This window comes from Harpia harpyja, chromosome 6, assembly GCF_026419915.1.
Source record: "Harpia harpyja isolate bHarHar1 chromosome 6, bHarHar1 primary haplotype, whole genome shotgun sequence".
NCBI lineage: Eukaryota > Metazoa > Chordata > Aves > Accipitriformes > Accipitridae > Harpia > Harpia harpyja.
Genome location: NC_068945.1, coordinates 8673676 through 8697209, shown reverse-complemented (window position 1 = coordinate 8697209; position 23534 = coordinate 8673676). Strand labels below are relative to the sequence as shown.

The window sequence follows — 23534 nt, the reverse complement described above, 5'->3', positions numbered from 1 at the left end:
ACGCGGCCGGGGGGGGGGGGGGGGGAGCTGAGGAGGAGGAGGAGGAAGAGTTTATTCAGGAGAGGAGGGAGGGCGCGCTTTTACAGCGCTGGGCGCCCGGGGCAGGTGCGCCCACCTCTCGCAGGTGGAGCAGGGGGGCCCGGCCCGGCCCGGCCCGGCGGCGAGGAGGAGCCGCTGCGCCCTGCCCTGCCCTGCCTTGCCTTCCCCTGCCCTGCCCTGCCTTGGAACAGTTTCACTCGTAAGCTGCACTTAGAGTAAAACTAACCCTCCTGCCACCTCAGTATTTGCAGTCCCTTGCAGATGCGTGGCCTTCTTTTCTTTTTGCCCGCCACGCGTTTGTGGACGATTACAGGAAAGGTTGTAGAAACAGGCGGGGAAGCAACGTGCCGGCAGCGAGCGTGCAGCCTGGGGAGCTCGGGCATCCCTTGGGGTGCCGGGCTGGGGATCCCACTAGAAAACCACGTGCTTGAAAACGGTTTGTTACCCTGGACCAGGAAAGGTGAAGACGTACATAGGGCGCAGAGTGTAAGTTCTGCGGCTTGCCCATCCGTATCCATCGGGGTAAGTAACACCGTTTTGTGCCTTGGCCTGCTGCTGGAGTATTGGGGGATGCATCAATAAAAAGAGATGCTCCCTCTGAATATTAAGAGCATTAGTGCAAGTGTAGAGGAATTAGCAGACCGCATTCTGGGCTTACTTGGCACCTGTACAAATCTCATGGGCTGTATGCTACTTTTGGCCAAATCATTTGCAACTTCCAATGATGTAGAATCAGACCAGGACCTTGTCCATCATTTCAGGCATAAATAACTAAAGCAAAAGTGTTAAAACGCATTCAACCTTCCACTGCAACCCATTAACACCGGCTCCCCAGGCCACCTCGCACAGCTTTGCGCACTCCCTGTGTCAGGCGGCGCCTTCCCCGCCCTTCTTGAACTTTCCTTTCCCCTCTCCTCCCGCTTTCCACAGGCGCTGGGCGGGCAGGCTGCCACACAACAGCCCTGCCTTCCTGCCTGCAGCAGTAACTCCTCCGCACCGTTGTCTCCAAAAATGAGCTGGGGCTGCGCAAACCATGGCTGTATTGTGCACACCCCTTGAGCAGCTGAGGAAAGGACAGATGCCTGCTTGTTGTGCGCCTTCTGCTTTTGCATCTTCAGCCTGATGTTTGATCCTTCAGGAACAAAACCTGTCACTGAAGGTGACAGGAAAGAGGCTCACAGGCTGGTATTCAGTGTTCCAGAGTTGCTTTTCCAAACTGCATTGCCATCTCAGGGCACAGGCCCATGCAACGCAGGCCTCTAAGTTCAGAAGGGATCCCTGGAAAGGCTGCAGAAGGTTTGGCAGCAGTATGTGGGATTGCTCTCTGAGTACGCATGTTGCATCTGTCCTGACTGTGTGCAACCTGGAGTTGTTCTGTGCCAGTATAAAGCTGCATCTGTGCACAGTGCACAATGACTCCAGCAGCCTTAGGTTGGCTGTGCCAATGCCAAAGGAAAGTAGCAGCAAAAGAGCTTAAATAAAGAACCTGTAGTTACTTTAGCAGGTGGGTGTAAACTGCAAAATCTACAGGTTTCCCCTGAAAAAGAGCACGCTTTTCAACCCCAAGTGAACATACACTTCAGTGCACTTTCAAACTGAGTAAGTAGGGGGAAGGTGGAGAGGGAAAGATACAGTTGTGGTTTCTGGGTGCGTTTGGTCTAGAAGCTTCTAGCTGCTATCAATCTGCAGTTTAACAGGGATGAGTTATTTGGTGGCAGATGAAATCTGTAGGAGGTACAAAGCTGGTTCTGTGCATAGACCCTGGGCCTTGATACACTGAGGAACACAGAGGGAAGCATCTAAGTCGGTACTCATCCAGCAGGTTTAGCAGGTCTTGTTAGGGGAGGCACAGGTAAAACATGGGAGATACTTCTTCATCTGTCCCCTGACTAGTGAGTCTGTATGGTACTGAATTTACATTCTCCAGTCAGCACTAACACACAAGTTCTCTGCACTCCCAATTCATCGGGTCTGACCTCTCTTTTCACCTAGACTTTCTAATAATAAACCAACTATATGTTGGTTTAAAGTAAGTTTTTGCTGGTCATTTGCCTTATGTTTGGGACTAGTACTTTTTCAGCTATATGTTGTATACTTCATAATCCAGCATTTAAAAATTGCCGTATGTGGGAATGGTGCCAAATTAGCTACAACTGCCAAACATGCTAGCACCAAGTTTAGGAAAATGATAAATAGTCAAAAGGAGAGGAGATCTTTTGGTGGAGATCTTTTACAGGTGTTAGATATCTCATATATTTTCAGCCATTCCCTTCTTTTCAACATAGCAGTGCAAACTCTTACATAAGTAATTTAGACCCAGTACTGCGGGCTATGTCCCTTAGTAACTTTTCAAAGACTGCTTAGATATTTTTTAAGGGCCTCTCTTAGGGTGCAACAGACAAAAGCTGAAAGTGAGCTGTATGTGAAGGGCTTTATGGAAAAGCGGGCAGAGATAGTAGAAAAAAGGTAGTGAGTGTTTTAGGTGATGTTAATGCCATAATGCTTTCGCCAGGGTATGGATGGGTGGAAGGCAGGTCAGAATAGTCTACCCTGTCATTTAAGCCTTGTTTTAAGCCTCTTTTAAGGCATGTTTATAGCACCACAGCATTGGAAGGGAGCCTTAGTCTCGTGTCAGGCCTGTTTTCAGAAGATACACGGTCCAGACGATTTTGAAACTAAAGACAGTAACTAAGCAAGGTGGGGGGAATACAAAAGAAAGATTTCAGAACTTGATGGGTATGCTTAGGAGAGGTGAAAATGAAAAATTTGGCAATAGCTTGCTGGCAGAGTGAAATACAAGTGAGATGATTGCCTAAAACAGCAGAGAATAGCCTGGGCAGTAAAATGTCCTGAAAAACAACTAATTGCAGCAAGTCTGGAACAGCCTCCGAGAACATGAAGCCTATCTAAAGCTAGACTGCAATGTGCTAGATTTATGAATAGGTTTGTATAAAGGCTTGCTAGAGATAACAAGGATTGGACATAAAACATGAAAGATGGCGTAGGGCAACACAGCTCAGCTATAGCTTTATTGGCAAGGGCAGGACTCGAGGTGGCCTACCCCATCGAGAAGGAAGGACCTTTGGGTGCTGTCAAAGGGTTGACTTCCCGGGTATGTCACGGCTCGAGTCACTGTACTGTGTAGGTTGACCAAAGCCCCGCCGTGACAGGCTGTGGCCTGGAGGTTCACTTGCCCAGTTGTGTGGATCAAGCTGGCACCGCAGCCTCACAGGAACCAGGGATAAGAAGAAGTGAGGAATGCAGGTCTGTGCAACCTCAAAAATGACAATATGAGGTAATGCAAACAGAATAACCAAGAAGGGAACAACCCTGAATATTCCTTTGTGATTGGAACACAAACTGAACCCAAGCTTATCATGAGCACTGGGTTCACACTTGATTGGGTTCAAAGGGCCGAGCGTGGGGCGTAAGAAAGGAATGAAGACAGAAGCCACACACTCTGCGTCGACTTGGACTCACTGCCGGCTGGCAGGCGGACTGACAGCCCAGCCGTCGGCAGGGACACCCCTGATGCCAGCTGCCGGGGAAGACACGATTTGACCCAGCGTGGCTCGAGTGTGGTGAGGACGTTCCTGTGGAAACTATTATCAGAGGCATAGCTCATAGGACATGGGCGAGAGCGATAATTTGTGCGCCCATGTTATTTGAAATAAGGCCTCAGAACATCGATTGATTGTAAATATCTATTTAGCTGCAGTAACGAAGAACTAAGTAAACTTGTTACTTTTTTTACTTGGTGTACATTTCTTCTGAGGAATTGCTTGGTTAGTCTCAGAATCCGAAAGAAACCCCAGATGCGACTCTGTTGGTGTGTCACACTTATACTGAGTTGGAAAAGAATATGACTTAAGAGATCAGGCATAGCTTGTAATACTTCTGCTTGTTACAAAATATAATGGTGCATGATAAGGAGGAAGCAATGTTCCGTTTATGTGAATTGCACATTTTTTTGTTGCAATAAGTGGTGCTACCCTTGAAGTCCACAGTAGGGCACAAACCTTCATCAGTCTAACCCTACGCCGTTAGTGTGACATATCTGTGATAGGCCATTAAGGATGCCAGCCACTGCCCACCACCTGAGTTACACCTTGCCCATTCTTCATTCTCAGCTTCAGTGAGCTGTCCCAGTATCCCTGCTTTCCCTTGTTCCCTGGCAGTGTATAGCAAAACAAGTCGTGTGCTGTCCTTTTAGTTTAGAAGGGATACAGTTGTTGTTTTTCCTTATCCTTTACCACATCACTGCAGACTGTAGTAAATTGGCATGGCCCACATGCAGAGAGCATTGGACCTCTTCTCTGTTCCTTTTCAAATGAAAACAGTGGTGATACACTCATCCCCTGCTTTAAAACCTAGCAACATTTAACGGGAAATGATCTGAGCTGTTATATAGCAGGCATGCAAATGTGACTCAACCCCTCCAGCGGGGGATTGGAAAAGGGCTCTGTAGCTGCAGTTCCGGGAGATTTCTGAGCTGCCCTGCTCCTTGTTCACCAACAGATGTCAACATTTCTCTAAAGCTACAGGCCGTAGGACTGGCATTTAGGCAAGTTCTCATTTTTTTTAAATTATTTTCTAGTAAGGTTACGATTCCTTCTCCTGTGCTTCTGCACATTACTTTCTATTATCTGGTAATTTCATTTATGTGATATGTGCTGTCCTTTTTAGATCACAGATGTAGAATTCTAAAAAGACTGAACAGCACTTTTTTGTGTAGACGTCTCTTCTGATTCAGTGTATCCCTGTCTTTACTGATCGTAGCCCATCGGCCTGCTTTCAGTTCATAGGAAGTTAGTAAAATTAATTTTAATTAAGATGTTAATTACCTTTCCAAATGCAAAATTATTGTAAAATACCCAGACAGATGTCATCAGTTGCTTTCATTTTGTTCTTTCCTTGCCTTATCTTTAAAAGCAATTAAGATTGCTGGACAGATGTGTGTGTAGACACTCAGGTTTTCTATTGCTTTGCGTCCTTTTAGCCGGTGACTGTACCCTAAAGTGTGCATGTTAACACTACCAGAAAGGATGGGCAACTCCTGGTTTTTTCCTTAAAACACAGCAGCATTTTACTAGGCTTGGAAATTGTAGTGTTTTGTAATCTACTGTTGTAAAGTGCCATATGAAAATAACACCAATAACAGTAATTACAGATGGCAATTGCCTGGTTGATTCTGCTGTACTTTTACTAAAAAAATTTTTTTTTTATAGTTTTTATCGGTTTTCAGTCTGTTTTCTAATAACTAAACACTGTAATTGTAAAAAAAAAAATAAATACAGTAACTTCCTTTGGTAATTGCTTTCTTGACCTAATTTTAGAGTTGTCATTAATTTACAACCTAATCTACTTCTTCTTTGGCTCTATTTTCCTTTGATGTATTTAGCTTTTTTTTTTTTCACTTTTGTTATGTAACATTAGAGAGGCTTTTTTTGATGTGTTTGTTTCTAACTTTGTCTTTTCCATGCAAGCTTTCTTGCTTGGCTGCCTCCCACCTCTCCATCCCACTTCTCCAGCTGCGTCAGGGGAAGTTCAGCTTGGACATAAGGAAAAAGTTCTTCACTGAGAGGGTGGTTGGTCACTGAACAGCCTCCCCAGGGAAGTGGTCACAGCACGAAGCCTGTCAGAGTTCAAGGAGCATCTGGACAACGCTCTTAGTCATATGGCTTAGTTTTAGGTAGTCCTGCGAGTAGTAGGGAGTTGGACTTGATGATCCTTATGTGTTCCTTCCAACTTGAGATATTCTACGATTCTATGATCTCTAGTAGGTGCCTTCTTTTACCATAGTTTTGAGCAGTTCTTTATGAAAGGTTGTTGTCCAAGTTTAAGTGTTGTATTCTCTTTTGCACGCAATCCATTGTACCTGAATTTATTGCTTCATCTCACCACCCTTCTTGCACATTGCTTGTTCTTTACATTTCATGGCTTACTGCTTTAGCCTACCCCACTGGTGGCTTCATGGTGCTTATGCATTCACAGGTGTTGAAAAGGGTGGTGAAGCATGCAGAACACACCTGAGATATTCAGTCCTGAGAGTCGTCGTTTCCATCTTCAGGTTAACACAGATTTGAGCCCATTCTCAAGTGGTCCAGCTTCAGAGTTACCCTGGATGCTGTACATATGTGAGCACACAGTGGCTAAGACTGAGTTCCTCATGCTCCAGCAGGGCAGAGCCTGAGCACATTACTCCCCTAACATCAGCCCAGGCTCTCACTTGTATGCTTAAGCCAGCTCTAGAGCCCACTTACTCTTGCAGTGCAGACACTGCCTTTCTTTAGAAGAATATGGCATAGAACTTTGACATACACTTGCAGTTTTTATGTATGTTAAATTTGCATTTGTGCTACACAGCACATGAGTCATAGAATCACATAATCATAGAATGGTTTGGGTTGGAAAGGCCTTTCAATGATCACCTAGTCCAACCCTCTTGCCCTGCTGGGACATCTTGCAGTAGGTCAGGTTACTCAAAGCCCCGTCCAACCTGACTTTGAACACTTCCACTGATGGGGCATCCACAGCTTCTCTGGGTAACCCATTCTGGTCTCTCACCGCCCTCATCATAAAAAATTTCTTTCTTATATCCAATCTAAATCTACCCTCTTCCAGTTTAAAACCTTGTTGGTGATGAACAGATATAATGAATGTAAGTACTTTTGTCTCTTCAGCAAATGCTGAATGTCAGCATTCCTCTCCTTGCTCAATTTGTTGATAAACATGTTAAGAAGCAAGAGCGCACCGATTCTTTGCAGCATGCTTGGTGCTTGGTTGCTGTGCAGACAGCTAGCCTGTAAATCTGAAAGAGAGGAAAGACTGGAAAACCCAAGAGTCCCCCCTATTTAGGAAGAGCAGCCAAATCCCTAGGAATTGGGTCTCTCTTGCTCACTTGGGCTGCCTGTGTTCTTAAGAAGTGATCCACTCCAGTGACTGTCCCGTGCCTTTTGTCCTGTTCCTCTCACATATTGCACAATCCCATACTTTTTACTCATGGAGATCCTCACAGGCTTTACAGGGACCTTAAAGACTCACCCCAAAGTGACTGAGCACTTGACACATAAAGTCTGTTCCCTTATTCTGGCAGCATGGGATGCTGCCAGGGAAAGGGCCCTTAGAGCCCCCCCCAGGTCATCTGTCTCCCAGAGATACTCTTCCTGAGTGGACCAAGGGGTATTCCTTCCTTTGTAGTACATCCCTTTTGCTGGGGTGTGATGGGTCCTGGACAGCAGATGATGGAATCTTAAGCCTGCATTTAATGAAGCCTCAATACCTTCACATCGCGTTTTTGTCCCTTTTCCAGAGACAGAAGAGAGGCTAGGAGAGAATTGGTCATCTGGCAGGATTTATAAATGTATGCTTCAATACCTACTCTCAATATCCTCGGCTCTGCAGGGAGTGGGAACTGTCTGGAGGTGAGAGGTGGAAGGGGCAGGAGGGAGGACAAGGAGAGTCTTTGACTCGTTCGAGACACTGTCATGGAGGATTTGCACTACGTGTTAAGATGGGAGGCAGCTAGGAGCCAAGATCTTCCCCTTCCCTCTGTGTATGCCCAGATCTAGTAGTTGTTTCCTCCTAATTGACATGACAGACATACAGCTCAGTCTTCTGCAGCTTCCTGCAATTCTTGTTAGACATGGGTGTTTCTGTCCCTGCTGTGACTTCTCCCTTCTCTCTCTAGAAAGAGGAGTTGGCCTCTAGTTGTTTCTGCTCTGGGTCTAATGATTATACTTCCTTCTTTCTCTCCACACTGAAATGGTTAATACAATGGAAACTGAGAAATTGTGATTACATAGAAGTTGTACCACAGTCAGTGTGTCAGTATAGGTACAATAGTATCAAATCCACAGAAGCCACCAGAAAAAACCTTTAGTATTTTCCCAAGCTGTGTTACTACTTTGTTGCACAATTCCTGGTAAAAAAACCTAAACCACTTAGACCTCGTATTTGCCTTTAAATGTAGGGTTTATTCAAACCCAGGGAAACAAAGCTGGAATTCAGACTAAGCCAGCAAACAAGCACTAAATTACTGGGCAATGTAGTTTTTATTCTATGTTAATCAGCAGCTTTGACTCATAAATTGTATGTAGAACAACAGTGGGGTCTCATGAGAGTTTGGGTGAAAAACAGGAGCTTCCAGGCATGTCCAGAGGATAAGCAATGGGAGTGATACTGTCATTGTTGATCAGGTTGCTGTTTCTGAGCACCCTGGGGCTTGTGACAAATCCAAATCAAGGATGCTGCTTCTCCAGGATTTCTCCATTTTCCTGTGTTTGCATGCCAAGGATTTGCTTTCAGGGTAGCCAAATACAAAATGCATGTGAAGACCAGAGAACACCGCTGCAGTGTTGGAACGGGATGCTGCCAGGGAAGGGCCAGGCCCGCCCCGGAGCAGCTCCTTCCCTTGCCGTAGGCATTGTGTTCCAAGTCAGCCTTGTGAATCCTGAATGACAGGAACTGGGTGGGACTGGGTCATATTCTCTACCTCAAAACCTTACAACCTTACTGTTTGTGCAGTCACAGCCGCCCCAGCTCGGCAGAAGATAATTTTGGTGAAGAGCTAAGCCAAACTTTCAAACTGAAGGAGCCTAAATACAGCACGTGTCACCCGTTGACCTCAAAGGGCTTGGCAATCTAGGTCAGTACCACTCTCCTTACTTTGTGGATGGGAAAACAGGTGAAACAAAGCTACAGAAAAGGGAAATGATTTCCTGGAGATCGCACGGCAGTTTGGATCAGGGAACTAGGGCATGAATCTCCTGTGCCCAGACCTGCTCTCCTAGGTACTGTGTGACTTTGACAGTTATTCCAGGGGAGCTGGTTGTCTCCATCATTTTGGCTGACACTTCTCCCCCTCACAGCACCTCCTAATACTAAGCAAGGGCTTATAGTGCCTAAACAGAGGTAGAAGAGTACAACTTTGGAATACCATCTTGCAGCAACTGTGTGTAGCTCTGTACATACCCAATTAGGAACTAAAATGTGAACTGCATGTTTGAATTATGCCGTGTGCTGTGTTGATGACATCTTTTCATTTTCTGGCTATTTCCATGTAAACTTCTCCCAGGCAAGTTCCTAGTAGACTTCCTGGAGCCTCTGACACTCTCCCTCTCCAAATAAATTGTTAATGAGAAAGTGAATACTTCTATATCCGTGTTCTCCTCTATGATGCAAAACAGAATTTGTAGAAACAGTCACTTTCTTTTCCTCCATCATCTTGATATACTTGCTACTTCCGTTTAAATGGTAAATAGTGTGATAACAAAGCCAAACAAGCAAACAACAAAAAAATCCCAAATCCCTGAAAAAGTTGTGTCCACGAAGCTCCTTCCGGTAAGTGATTCCCGTTTGTTTGGAGCTCCTACTAGACAACAAAGAAATGACTCCACAGGGTTGTTACAGCTGTTCTTTATAGCTGAGCCATACTGTAACGAATGTTGGTCTTCTCTCCACCAGATAGGAGTGACCTGAAGATGAAACCCTCTGCCACCTATGAGCTGTTAGTGGACGGTATTGGGCCATGGGACTTCACTGGCAGTTTTGTTCCTTGTGAGCTGCTACTTGTTGGAGAGGATGCCTACCCTATACTTGTGAGCTCTAAGAAGCAGGTTCTGATCGCTGTTTCACAGTATGGGAAGGGCCGGATGGTCGTTGTTTCCCATGAGGGAATCTTGAAGGACTCCAAGTTTTCCCAGTTCCTCAGAAATGCTTTGGAGTGGCTCAAGCCTTCCCCCGAGGCCCTGGTTGGGGTCCATCCTCATTTGGATTCCCTCTCCCAGCTGCTGCTCCAGGCTGGCACCAAAGTACAGGCTGGGGCAGAGCTCAGCTGCTCCCTGGGGGTGTACTGTATGGACGCCTATGACAGCACGCAGGCGAAAGACCTGGTTGGCTTTGTAAAGGGGGGTGGAGGGCTGCTCATTGGAGGCCAAGCCTGGTACTGGGCTAGTCGACATGGCAAAGAGAAGGTGCTGTTTGAATTCCCTGGGAACCGGGTGACCAGCGTGGCTGGCGTGTACTTCACAGGAAACGCAGTGGAGAAAGGCATCTTCAAAGTCTCCAAGAAAATTCCTAAGATCCCATTAATTGTCCCGTGAGTATCTCAGTTGCTCTCTATTTAAACAACTGATCAGGCTGTGCAGGTGAGGTGTTTATAGAAGAGTCGTGAGGTTAGAGATGAGGATGATGGTGAATGCTGGTTCTTTAATAGCCAGGATGGGATGCAATTGTTGTCTTCCAATTTAAGGGGAACCTTCCTGCTGTTTGCAGTCGGAAAGAATGGTGTCTTTGCTTCCAGGGCAGCTGGGCCAGGCCCGGGGAATTAATTCAAGGGGAAGGAAATGAGGGGAGCCATCTTTTAGAGCAGTCTGCCTGACCAAGTGTGCCTAAGTGCAACACACAGCAACATGAGGACAGGAGGAGGAACTCGTCTCCCTCTCCTCACACGTGTGTACATTCAGAACAACCTCCCCACAGTTCAAAACCAGGCTGGAGATGGAGCACCAGGCCAGCCCTCTGGGCCAGGCTGTGGCTGGCAGCTGCTAAACCTGTTTGGCCTGTTACTTGCAGAAACTCATCTTCTGCAAGTGAAACCCTGGGGCTGGTGCAGAGCTGAGGAGGCGGGCTGGGTGCCAGCTCCCTTCTCAGCTTCTGACACAGGCTGTGGGCAGGATATCTCCATGCTCCCAGTTTGTTTGGAATTCCAGCCTGGCCCTTTGGGTCCTGGAGCAGCAGGTGTAAAACTCAGGGCTGTTGTGGCTCGTATCTCACCGCCGACCGGGCAGCGGAGTCCTGGGCATTGCTTTGCTGTCTTCCTCTACCTCTCCTTGCCAGTGGGTGTGCCAGGCTGTGCCTCCCGCCACTCTCTGCTGAGTTACACCAGGCGAAATGGGTTCTCTGAGGAGCATGATTGCTGCTGCGCTTCCTCTGTGTGGCAGCTTCATTTCACTGCAGTGAAAGCTGCAACAATTACAATAAAATTCCCTGCAAGTCTTTTCCTCGCAGTCTTTTCCTTGTGGATATACAATACTAAATTTCTATTATTTTCAAACAAATAATTGGATTTGATACTTTCTGGATGCTTAATTTGTTTCTCAATAAAGGTAGTAGAAAGCTCTGCTGTTGAATTCAGTGAATTGCTTAGGACACAGCTAACAAATGAAGTTACTTAATTAAAATTTGCCGATTGATCACTGTTCCCACTTGCATTGCGCAGGCATGTTCCCACCGCCTCATGCACAGTGCATAGAAGGGGGGGGGGGAGAATTCAGCAGAGAAAAATTACATAGCAATTATCAAGAATTTAAATGGTAACTAACGGTGAATTACACCTTGTTTAGGGTGCTTTTGTGGTGGTTTTGATTGGATCCAGAGCCACAGATAAATTTAGATACCTAATTTCTGTGCAACAGAACAGCTCCATGCATCTGTTCCTTCCTGCTGGCTTTGCTTAACCCCCAGAGAATTAGACTGCAGTCCAAGGCAGGTGCTGTGCCATATGCCTGTCATATACTCTGTGTGACAAAGGGTCTCAGTAAGGTAATAACCAAAGAAGAGCTGCAGATTTCATTCCTGTCCTATGGGCGTGCAGAAGGGCAGCATCATTTCTTCTTGAGTTGGCTGCAATGGCCACGTAACAACAGATTCTTTCCAGGTGTTGGGGGAAAACTGTGTTTGGCAGAACCAGGAGAAAGTGTCAAAAAGGCAAATGAAAGTAATTCAACGTGTCTTTCTCCACAGTGACATATAGGAGTTATATGGAAATAGCAGAGATAAGAGGGCCTTGCGCAGTATAATCTCTTTATATTGTGGTGACCAACTAGTGGTAATGTGAGGACTATGTGTTAGGGCCTTGATTTAACTTCAAGTCACTCATTATTTGTCTAGCTGTGCGTCTGCCTGTCCATCTAGCCCATCTGGCCTAGCTATCCTTCCTTCAGTTCTCAGCAGTGGCAGAGGCTGGCAGAGAAGACACAGAGAAATCTTTTGGGCTTTCCTAGTTGATAATGACTCAGGTGGGGTAAATGGAGAAAAGTTTCTGTTACAGGAGATGTGCCAATGCCCACATCATTTGCAGTTTAAACCTGCAGTTTAAAAAATACGAAAGGTCTTCTGATTTTTGAGTTTCTGCAATGTATTTAGATTTTCAAGCTGCTCTTCGAAGTCAGAGGCCTAGAAACTTCCTTTTGACCTCTTCTTTCCTTTTTTTAAATGAGTGCTGAGATTCTTACAGATTTGCTTGGCTGCAAAAACTGAGGCTTTAAAAGGAGAAAAATGAGGTATTGATGGATTTTTTTTTTTTTTTAAATGAAAGAACTGACAATGTGATGTACTAGGATGAGGGAGGAAGAAGAGAGGCAGGGGTGGACAAGGTGGCCTTTTGTGCAAAGGATCTGGGACGGGGGCTAACCTGGACCTCTCTTGGTTCTGCAGGCACCAGGCCAACCTCAGCCTTGATGCTGAGTGTCTCCTGCGTGGTGTGTCGGAGCTGGATTTGGTGACGGGGGGCGCGCCCTCCATCTTGCTGGTGCACGGTGTACTCTCCTTCCCGCTCTGCCTGGACAGCTCGCACCGCTGCCTCTTAGCTGCGGCACGCTACGGGCAAGGCCGTGTTGTGGTGGCCACCCACGAGAGCCAGCTGTTCTCCCCAAAGCTGGCCAGATTCCTGCTCAATGCTGTCCGCTGGCTGGATGCTGGGAGAAAGGGGCTGGTGGGTGTGGATGCCAGCCTGAAGAAACTGTGTAGCCTCCTCTCTCAGGAAGAGGTGAAGTCGCAGGTGTCGCAGCTGACGGGCGACATCAGCGTGTACTGCTGCTCTTCGTACAGCGACAGAGAGGCGGAGAGGGTTCACGCTTTCGTGGCGGAGGGAGGTGGCCTACTGATTGGAGGCCAGGCCTGGTATTGGGCTTCCCAGAACCGCGGCAAAGCTGCTGTGGCACAGTATCCTGGCAACAAAATCCTGAACCGCTTTGGGCTGAGCATCCTGGGGCAGAGCGTCCAGGCAGCTAAGCTCCCGGCCGTGGGGTCAGAGGAGCACTACCACTTCCGCAAGGCGCTCGCTCTTTTCAACAGGCACGTAGACAAGCATGAGGAGCTCAAGGGCCCCTTGAAGGACTGGCTGCGAAGGCTAGCGCAAGACTGCGCTGCCTTTCTGCACATCCCAGCCCACGACTGCCCTGCGTACGCCTCGCTCCACCGCATCCTGACCAAAGTGCTTCAGAGAAGCGGGATCCCGCAGGTCAGCAGGCACTGCCCTGTCAAGAGCAACTCCAAAGAGGCAGTCCTTCTCTGCATGGCGACCGAGCTGTCCCTCACCATGACGGACAGTGCAGCCCTAGTGCAGAAATCTGCTGCTGGGGTCTGTGCCCTCCCCATCACTGTGGAAATTGATGGCACAAACCCAGGTGAGGAGCGTATCTATCTCCCTTCCTCTTGAGGCATCCTGTCGCTGGGTCGGTGGGGTGCCTGTCCTCGGTGTGCGTGTGTCTGCGTATGTCTGAACATGGGCACGGATGTGCAATCTCACTGTGGGCTTGCGAGGAGGCTGAGCGCTGTGTAGTGGCAGATGGGCACCTTTTGCGGCCAGCCCTGATTTCAGCGCTCTGAAACACCCCGTGAAAGTCCTGCTTCCTCGCTGTCGGTGCACAGGCACTTGGGGGAGAAGAACCACCTAACAGAGGTGCCTCAGGGTACTTGCACAGCACGATGGCTTTGGCAAGAAAGCTTCCTTGAGAAACGCTGGGCGCTACACTGCACGTTGTTGTTGCCATAGTTGTGCTGATACAGCCTTCTATGGGGCCATCCTACGAAGAGGTAGGAGTTAGGAACAAAAGGTTTATTTTTTATCTAGATAATTTCAGCCTGAGTTATAGCACAGTCTCACAACTTGTTGTGTCAGCACAGTTGATGGAGCGAAGGTCTGGTTTTGGGGGTGAAAACAAGAGGCTGGAAGCATGGTGGGAACTTCTTGGGCTGACACCACCACTGAAGCCAAGGTATTTGGTCATTACACCATGAATGATTTGTCTAAGCTTAGGCCTTGTATCTGTACAAGCTTGCTGAGATTCCTGCTCACAGCTGATAAGTTTAAACTCTAGGTTAGATTCCACTAGTAAGGGATTGTTCCCTGGACAGATTCATCTTGATTTTTTTGTATTAGAATATGATTGACAGGAGTTGTTTCGAAACTGTTGTAATGAGATAAAGGAGGCTGTTCTGGAGTGGCAATGTCTGAGAGCAGAGGATGTGCAGGGAGAAAAGTTGTGGAATAGCCGCTCACTGGTTTTAACACTAATGAGTCAGGACAAAAGGGGAAAATTGTTAGGGATGGCTGAACTGAATGCATTGGATCGAACACAGTATTTTGTTTGACCAGAAATATTCAGAATTTGTGTCATTTCACATAAACAAAAAAGAGAAATGCTAGCAAACCCTGAACACCATTTCAAAACTGCCTTTGGTGCAAATTTAGCAAAACTGAGATGAATTGGTGAAACACTGTGATATGGTCTAATTTGAATTTTTCCTTGGATGAGGTTTTGCTTGACAAAACTGGTCCCACATTTTTGGAGGACAGGAAAGGTGGTAAGTTGGATTCTTTATGACAGTTCAGCTCTTTTTAGGACTTTTGCTGTTTGTGTTGAACTATGCTTGAGTAAACTTTATGTCAGAACTAGGGAGCAGATTTTGCATGATCAGTACAGTGGAGATGAATCAGTTTTGCGCTGTGTATCACAAGTGTTTACAGAGATCTAGGCAGAGGAGACTTGCATTTCCATGGGAAGACTGTCTAGAAACATGCTGACTTGTAGTGGTATGGTGGGATACCCATCTTACAGTTACACCTAGACTAGGACAGTCCTTTTAGGCTTTCCTGTAACTTCAGTCAGCTAGAAATGGGAATTCCTGTGGGCCCCAGCTTGTGCTGGACCAGTCAGTAAGGTAAAATGTGATGTCACTGTCAGTCTGTTATTTAGGAAATGTTTTATGACCATTACAACTTCAACTGTGTTTAATACCACCACAGTATGCACCTCTTATGAGGACTTTAGGGTAAGAAAGAGGATCCGAGTGGAGGAGGTGTTGAGGTTTTGGTTTCTTTTTTTTTCTTATTATTTTTAAAAGATACTAGTAAACATATTTAAGCTTGGCATTTCCAGAAGTTCAAATTTGGGTGGAGTTGCTTGCTTGCTAATGGTATGATGATCTTGTTCAAGCTGCTACCCTGTTGCTTTAAAACTGTATTTCTGACAGGTTGGGTAAAACGTGAGACAGTTCTGTGTGTGTAGAGCAAGGGAAAAGAAAAGGATGGAAGATTCTTCTGTTGCAGCTTGAAATTTCCAGAATCTGTAACATCAGGCCAAAGAAGTGCTTGACTCTTTAGGACTCTCTTCTCTTACCTTTTAGGTAAGACAGCCTGGAGGAGTACAGGACTCTACCTCCCTGAAGGGCACACAGCAGTTATAACATTCCCTTGCCTGGTGGTCAGTGCTGGTCTGAAGGTAAGCTGTCTCTAGTTTGGCTTCTGTTTACACCGATGTATTTGTCAGATGAGCACTCAAAAATAGCACGGAGAAGAGTTTTCTCCTTACTGGTTTTGCTGCCTTTTCAGTCCTTTCCTACTGCTGCCACCCTGTGGCTCTTTCAAAGCATTGTCATAATTTTTCGCCTTGTCTCCCACTCTCTTCTGTTGCATTCCTCGTATTTCTGTGTGCTAGCGGGATAACTGAGTGTTACTGCTGCCTGAAGGCAGCTGTATTTGGTTTGTTATCGTGCAAAGAGAACTAAGGTGATTTTCAGGCCCAAGATAAGTACTTGGACCCTTCTATGCACCAAACTTGGTTCTGTTTCTCCAGATCGCTCATAAGGTACTTTCACAGCACTGTCACTATTGCTCATGTAGATGTACCCAGATCAGTTGTAAACTAGTTACTTGGGATCCTGTTGTCTGCAAAGTACAAAGCAAATGAATGCTTACCTGCTTGGATGTTTTTTGCAGTGAGCTCCCTGCAGCTGAAATGTAAAGTTAACTCAGGTGTTTCTGTCTGATCCTGCAGCCACATGCTGTCTTTTACTGTATGAGGACCAAGGAAGAGGCACAATAAAAGGAGCCAGAAGTGATCACATCTCTCCAGCTCGTATGTTATAGGATGTGACTTTGATGCTGGTGAGGGTGAAGGAATGATCAATGCAAGTACAGTGCAGTGAAAAAAAGTCACTGCAGTACCCTGAACTGCTGGTGAAGGATGTAGCTGAGCCAGTAATAATGAGAGTATAGCTGTTAGACTGTCTGAGACAGGGATAGCACTGAACTTCACCAGCTTTTTTCACTGTATTTACTGCTTCTGGTCATCACAGGCTGAAAACTTGAACTAGGCTGGAGTCAGAAGGCTGCTTCTGTGTGCGTGCCCTGCAGGGACAGTGCTGCAGCAGACAGCTCAGGGTGTTGTGGTCGGTCTTCCAGGTCACACTTGGAGCCCTTTGACCAGCTGTTCCTACCCTTCTGTTTGCCAGGTGCAGATTGGGTGTCACACGGATGACCTCTCTCACGCCACAGAGCTGAAACGGGCCCCAGTGGTAATACGTACCTGTGATATTGCCTGCCAGAAACAGTCTATTTCCTGCCTCTGGGGTGGCCTCATTTATGTCGTAGTACCAGCAAGGAGCGTCCTGGGGAAAGTGCCCATCACGGTGGAAGGGGCAGTCAGAGCTCCTTTCTTCAGGCTTGGTAGGTTTGTTTATCTTGGTGCCTTTCTCCTTACTGCAGCTCACAGATGCTGCTATCCCAGTGACTGAAAGGAAGGATGGTCCTGTGCTTAGGAACGTCTTAGAAATGCCTGGGTTTAGGAATACCCAGATTTAGTTTCCTTGTTTTGTTGTCCTCTGGGATTCTGGGTAAGTCACTGAGTCACTCTGTGCTTGCTACGTGGCAGGAGGTAGGTGAAGGACCTGTCACAAAATGGGCAGGGTTTGTCCAAACCAACATTTCTTGGAGGTTGGAGTTGTCATTTCTGATGGAAACCGTTGTGTTGGAGGGAGACAGAGTGACCTCTGCCACGACAAAGCTTGCCCTGCGCTCTGCTTGCTTTACTGTGTCCCCATATGGCCATCTCCAGTCCCTACAGTAAATCTCTGCTGAATTTTCCATGTTTCTGTCAGTTTCTCTTCTCTTCCTGTATGCAATTTCTTCTTGCTCTTCTGTCAAACTAAACAAAACTAGGGTTGTTACACAAACAGCACATCTCCGCTGGAGAAGAAGAAATGAGACCATCAAGAGACACTGGAGAGACCTGATGCTTCTTGTTCTCAGATGGAAAACAGGGATCTGTTCTTGCTATGCTACAACTCTGGTATATGCCAGTCCTTTTCTGTCTGTTTCCCATCCATTAAAGGGCCTGAGGAGACTTTCCAAGCGCAGGATGAGGCTTAACTAGTTAAAACAGCCACCACCCCCAGTCATGCAACTATCACACATACTGTTTTCCAAGAGAATTTCATGACTGTGGTCTCTTTCTCCAGCTTGACCTCTGGGAGCATGCTCAAAAGTCAGAGCTGTGCTTAACTGATCTTCTGTGTTGTTGATGTAGGGGAGACCTGTGAAAGCCAGTGGAAGGCCTGTATCCGGCACTACCCTGCTCCCTGGGCAGAACTGGCTGTTGAGAATCTCATCCTGACGGTGCCGTCTGACAGCATCCGCCACATGGAGAACCCACGGCCGCTGCTGACCCTGTGGAATGAGATCATGGTGGCAATAAGCAAATTGGCAGCCATACCAACAAAATTCCCAAGGCCAGAGAGGATTGTAACAGATGTCCAGATCTCATTTGGTAGGTACATTGCCATATGGCCTTGTCAGGCGCTAAAAGATAAGTGGCCTCTAGCAGCAATGTCTATTCCTTCAAGGTTATTTTGCTAAAACCAGACTGGGAACATATGTAAGGTGTTAAATGACTGCAACCCTTGCATAATTGTGAGCTACTCCATCAGGACAGAAATGTGGTAAGAAAGGGCTTAAAAAACCATATTGACCCTTTCGGATGCCTCCCTCACCTCAAAACTGGTGTTGTCTCACTCAGCTGTTCTTCTGCCTGGGTGTGTTGAAAGGCAGAGCTGCTGACTGCAGTGGCTTTGACTCATGTAGTTACTCATTCTCCCTCCTGAATGCACTGCAGAGCCAGTACAGCTGGGAGAGAGCGACCTGATTTTTATTTTTTCCCTGCCTCAGCCACAGGACTGTTCTCACACATTCAGTGACAATTGTTAAACCTGTGTGTACCCACCTGCTGGAGATGGGCTCCACAAAGGTTATTGTGGGCAAAGCTTAGCCTGAAAAGTTGTGTGTCTGAGATGATAGCAGTGGAGAAGTAGAACTGGTATCACTGTCGAAGCTCATGAGTGTGTAGTTTTGCAGCTGATGCTCCCCCACCTCCGCTTTTCCAGTTGTGAACTGAGTGCATTTGATCTAGAGTCAAATTATATGGTAAATGTGGAACTTTGCAATACAAGTTTTGTTCAGTTGTTTTTCAAAATAGACTGGTTAAATTCCTTATCCCACAATGAGACAAGGGCTTGGCATAAACCCTGACGTCCTAACCCTTTGCTAAGCCACATGGAAAGAATTTGTTGCACATCTTGGGAGTGTTAAGTTCTGCTATCCTGAGCAAATGCCAGTTAAAAAGATCATAATCTGCAGACATAAAATTCCCTTCTGTTTTGGGTGGACTAAATGGTTTCACTCACATTCCTGGATGTGAACTTTTTGGGTGCCAGTGGCTGCTAAATGCATGTATCCCTCTTATTAAAAAAGAGGGAGCTCAAGATCTTAAATAGTTCCTGCAGGAAGGGAGTTGCCATTCATATTCCCCAACTTGGGTAGTCTACAAGCTTAGTGTTCAGTCAAAGCCAGCTGTGTAGGCTCCCTTTGTAGTGAGTGTAAAGGGCTGCTTATCCCCTGCTACAATAGCTGTTTGAGTTCAGGGACGTAACTCTTGTATGAAGTTTTGGGAATCTTCAAGGAGAAGGACAAATTAGGGATGAAGACACCAAGTAGGCATAAGTAAAATCCCTTGCGGTGCAATATTCTTGCCTAGCGTGATGCTGGGAAGTTGTTTATAGAATAGGTATCCTGTGAGTTTAAGAACAGGCTTAAGCACGACAAGCTTTGCAGCCCTTAAGCATGACAATCTATGACTTTCATGTGTCTCATCCACACTGCTGACCACTGGAGTGCAGACCTGCAGTATCCACACTCTACCTATGAAGACTCAAGCTCTGCCAGGGTGCTGAATCACATTGTTGCATGGTTGGGTTGGCATCAACTGTGCTCAGTTTGTGAGAGTTCAGGTGTATTCTGGGCAATAGTCAGGCTTTTTCCCTCATCCTAAAATCTCAACCTCAGTCCAACCATGAGTGTATGCTATGTATAAAAAGGGAAAGCAGTCGAAACTGTGCTTGAGTGATAGTTCAGTACTGCCTTTATGCTGCTTATTTGACTATTTGTTAGGGTGAAACTTACAGTATTTCCTTATCTCACAAAGGGAAAAATTTGTCATTCATGGTAATGCAATGTGGTTTCTGAGGTGGAGGAAAGGCACTAAAGAAATGAAAAAAAATACAGTCATTTATGTCTAAAAGGCACTGGGGTGAATACTTACGATGTGCATTGGTACCTGTCTTTCCTGCAGGCTGGATGCATGCTGGCTATCCCATCATGGGCCACCTAGATTCAGTGAAGGAGATGTTAGACATGAAGCACATGCAAACTACTGGTCTTTGGGGTCCTGTCCATGAGCTGGGACACAATCAACAGCAGCAAGCATGGGAGTTTCCCCCTCATACCACAGAGGCCACCTGCAACCTCTGGTCTGTCTATGTTCATGAGAATGTGCTGGGGATCCCCAGGCATCAGGCCCATCAGGCACTTAGGCCACAGTGTCGGGCGGAAAGGATAAGAGAGTATCTGAAGAAAGGCGCTCAACTAAAGGACTGGGTGGTGTGGACTGCTCTGGAGACATACCTGCAGGTAACTGAGAAAAGCGGGTGTATTAGTGCAGTCAGTGAAGCCTGTGTCAGAAGGATGTCTGCAGCTTGGTGACTCTAGCTGTCATGCCTTGTAAGTGTTTGCTTACAATTTGGGTTCATCTTCGGTCCAGAAAGCACCTGAGGGGTGTACAGACAGAGCGTCTAATGCTGATGTCTCCTGAAAACCTTCCTTTGCCGGACTTGGGTTTAGCCACTCGGGGAGAGAGCTTAGTGCAATATACTAATCTTTCTCCCTAGGAGAGAGACAGGAACTGCTTCTTGTTATACAGCATGGGAAAAGGATGATCAAACTTGGGCACAGCTTTTTAATCTGCTGCAGATTTCCTGTGGGACATTGGGCTAGATGGCAAATGAAGCCTTGGCATTGTAAAGTGTCATTGTAAAGGAAACAGACAGTTTTCACTGTAGACATGTTGTGACAAGGAGTTGGGAAGTGTCTGGGATGGATACTTGAGCTCAGGGTCCAGGAGATGCTCCTGCATTCTACAGTTCAGACATAACCTAACATGGTGTGGAGCCTCCTCTGGTATAAGCTGGCTTACTGCTTTTGACCTGGCACAAGAGCAGACCCCTTCGTCTTCCACTCAGCCTCCTCATGGCTCTCCAGCCTTCTCACAAAAAGATACTGCCTAGTCTGTAGCTAGTTTCAGCTCCAGAGTTTCCATATCAATAGGGGATTATCGAAGGTGGATAACATGCCTGTTTGTTCTGTCTAATGTAGAAGTGCTGTCTCCTGCTTAGCTGTTCCAGCATGATGGAGGATTTGTGGAATGCAATTTAGTGTCAATCTGTTTAGTATCAGAAAGTGAGATGCAGGTCATGGCTTGGTAAAGAGCTGTGGACATTGAGTAGACATTCTGCATCCTGTCATGCTGTTGTTCCAAGTCAGTTCTTCATATTAACCTCATCTTGAGCAACAATGTAGGTTTTCCATCCCTCTTTAAACTCATTACTCATGCAACAGCAGTTTTTCTATCTGAATTCCTTTTGTTCTTATTCCTAGCCAAAGCATGCCCTGCTCACAATCTCTCCTTCCTGTTTTCTGATTACTCCTTGTTCTCCTGCACTCTTTCTGTCTAGGTTTTCTGTCAGTGTCCTCTTTGATGCTTTTTCACTGCACAAGAAGCTTTCCTCTGCCCAAAGCAGCAGCTTGTATAGTAGTTTGCTGACATTTCTGGCTGCTCCCAATGCATCTTTCATCTCTATTTTAGAAGGCCAGTGTAATGGGAAGGTGTATTTTTCTGTACTCTAGTGCTGTAAGTTATGCTTTGAAGCCTGAAAGTTGGATGCCTTCATCTAACTTGACATTCATTCTAAAAGACACTGCAGAAACCTATGGAATTTTCTATTGCTTGTAACACAGGAATAATGCCAGTGAAATGAGAACTTCATTGTTTTTACACTATATTCTTCTCCATCAGTTGCAGGAAGGGTTTGGTTGGGACCCCTTCATCCACCTCTTCTCTGACTACCAGAAAATGTCCACCACCCCAAAAGACAACCCTTCTAAGATGAACTTGTGGGCACAGAAGTTTTCTCAGCAGGTGAACAAGAACTTGGCTCCATTTTTTACAGCCTGGGGATGGCCTATCAAGAAAGAACTGTCTGTGGAACTGTCCTCTTTACCCAGCTGGGAACAGGACCCAATGAGATCCTATAGACCATGAGGGAAAAATACCTAAACCTTGATTTTCATACTAGCTATGGCCTATCTTTTTCTCTTTTGTGTGCTGCATGATAGCTCACCGGGTGCTTAGCTTTACACCAAATTCTTTAGCTTCTTGCTGTCAATGGAGGTCAACCCCAATAGAAATTCAACAGAAACTTGTGTGCAGATCAGCAACCACCTAAGCGATCTTCTGAAGGGTTAAGTAACAAATGAGCTTTGTTCTGTGTTCTTTGCCTCAGGAGGAATGTAATTCTGAGTCAATTTAGTTCCCACAGAACCTTTCTCTGATGAAATGGAAGTTTTCAGGGTGGAGCAGTCACTGGAGTGGTCTCAAGGACAATACCAATAGAATATGGATCTTTAAAGCAAATAGTAGCCTCCACAATGTTGTATTCTTCAGTTATATTCTCAGTTACAGGAGATTTTCACTATGGTTTTGGTTACCCTAAAATCCCTAATTTTTAATCGCTCTGAGTATGCAGAACTTCCACACCTACTATCATGAAAGTGACCTTACAATGCTTATATACAGCTTATATAATACATAGCTGATACTGAAATGCTGTAGATTTCTTCCCATGTTGTATTACTGTGTGACCCAGCTTTATGCAAGTAAGTCAGTTATAAGTTGTAGCTGTCACTCTTACCATAGCCTGACAGCAAGATACATGCTATGCAAGGTGGGAGAGTGGAAACAAAGAGGTGACTTGATTGTAGTCAGTAATGGTTTAACTCATCAAAGTCATCGAAGGTTAAAAAATAGGTGCTGACATGATAGCATGAGGGAGCAGAGAGGAGGAAGACAAGAAACAGTTCATCAAGAGAGAGGACCAGCCTTTTCCAAGGAGCAACAGAAGTTAATGTTTCTCCCACCTCATTCATAATTGCTTGGCTATTATGGGGGCTGGCAAGCATGTTAATGCTTAGCCTAATAGCATACCAGTCCCAACCCATTCTGTGTGTATCAGTGATAAATAAAACAATCATTGTGGACTTGCAGGTTGTGTATGTGGTCCTACTTTCATGTCTCTATGCCCAGTTAAAAAAGCCTAAATAGAAGTGACCCAAAGATTTGTTACAGCAGCTTTACATTTTTGTTCTGGCTCAGATGTGGTTCTGATTTCCCTGTGATTCATTGGCCTAATACTTTGGTTTGTCTTTCAAACTTTCCTTCCATTCTTGTTCACTACTAGTATCAGTTGTTCTCCAATAAAATAAATGCAGAGGCTAATCATAACTTAGATAGTGTTTCAGTACTGGTTGGTCCTGGTTTGGAGATTCAAAAAAAAATTTACATCGTATAAATATTTAGATCTGACCCTACCTACAAAGCGGATTTCACCCTTAATGAGTTTATGAATAAAAGTTGAGTTCATGTCCATTAAAAAAAATGCTCAAAATATTATCAGATCTGTTACCTCTGTATGGCAGGATCTATTCTTTTTTTCATGAATGGCACAATAAAATGGATCTTGAAATGTTTTAGAGAAAAAAAAAAGAGAAAGGAAAAGGTGATGGGCTGGATTCCGAGCTAGGATGGATTCGTCCAACCATAGGGATTCCAATGGAGAAGCTACAATTTACACCAGCTCTAAATGCAGCCTGAAATATTTAGGCATACATAGTAAAAAAATTCAAAATTGGACTAACTCAAATTAATGTCACCCTCAGAATGATGTCTGTTCTCCTCCATAAAATAAATTTAAAAAAAAAAACCAATGTAGCATAAATCAGAGAAAAGATTGGCACATTGCAGGACTGAATTCTGCAATTGCTTATC

The 23534-nt window shown here is 45.7% G+C and overlaps 1 protein-coding gene across 4 annotated transcripts; it reads left to right on the top strand.

Annotated features, from left to right (window-relative positions):
- Positions 1-187: 187 nt before the first annotated feature.
- TCAF2 (TRPM8 channel associated factor 2) lies at positions 188-22753 on the top strand. Of its 4 annotated transcripts, XM_052790038.1 has the most exons (9): positions 188-561; positions 8566-8686; positions 9505-10138; positions 12478-13448; positions 15451-15545; positions 16558-16771; positions 17631-17870; positions 19728-20065; positions 21507-22753. In XM_052790038.1, the coding sequence occupies exons 3-9, from the start codon at positions 9522-9524 to the stop codon at positions 21750-21752; spliced, it is 2721 nt and encodes a 906-aa protein (XP_052645998.1). In that variant the 5' UTR covers positions 188-561; positions 8566-8686; positions 9505-9521; the 3' UTR covers positions 21753-22753. The 4 variants fall into 4 exon arrangements, with proteins under 4 accessions (XP_052645998.1, XP_052645999.1, XP_052645997.1 ...); XM_052790039.1 differs by lacking the exon at positions 8566-8686; XM_052790037.1 differs by lacking the exons at positions 188-561; positions 8566-8686 and having other exon boundaries at positions 9483-10138.
- Positions 22754-23534: the final 781 nt, after the last annotated feature.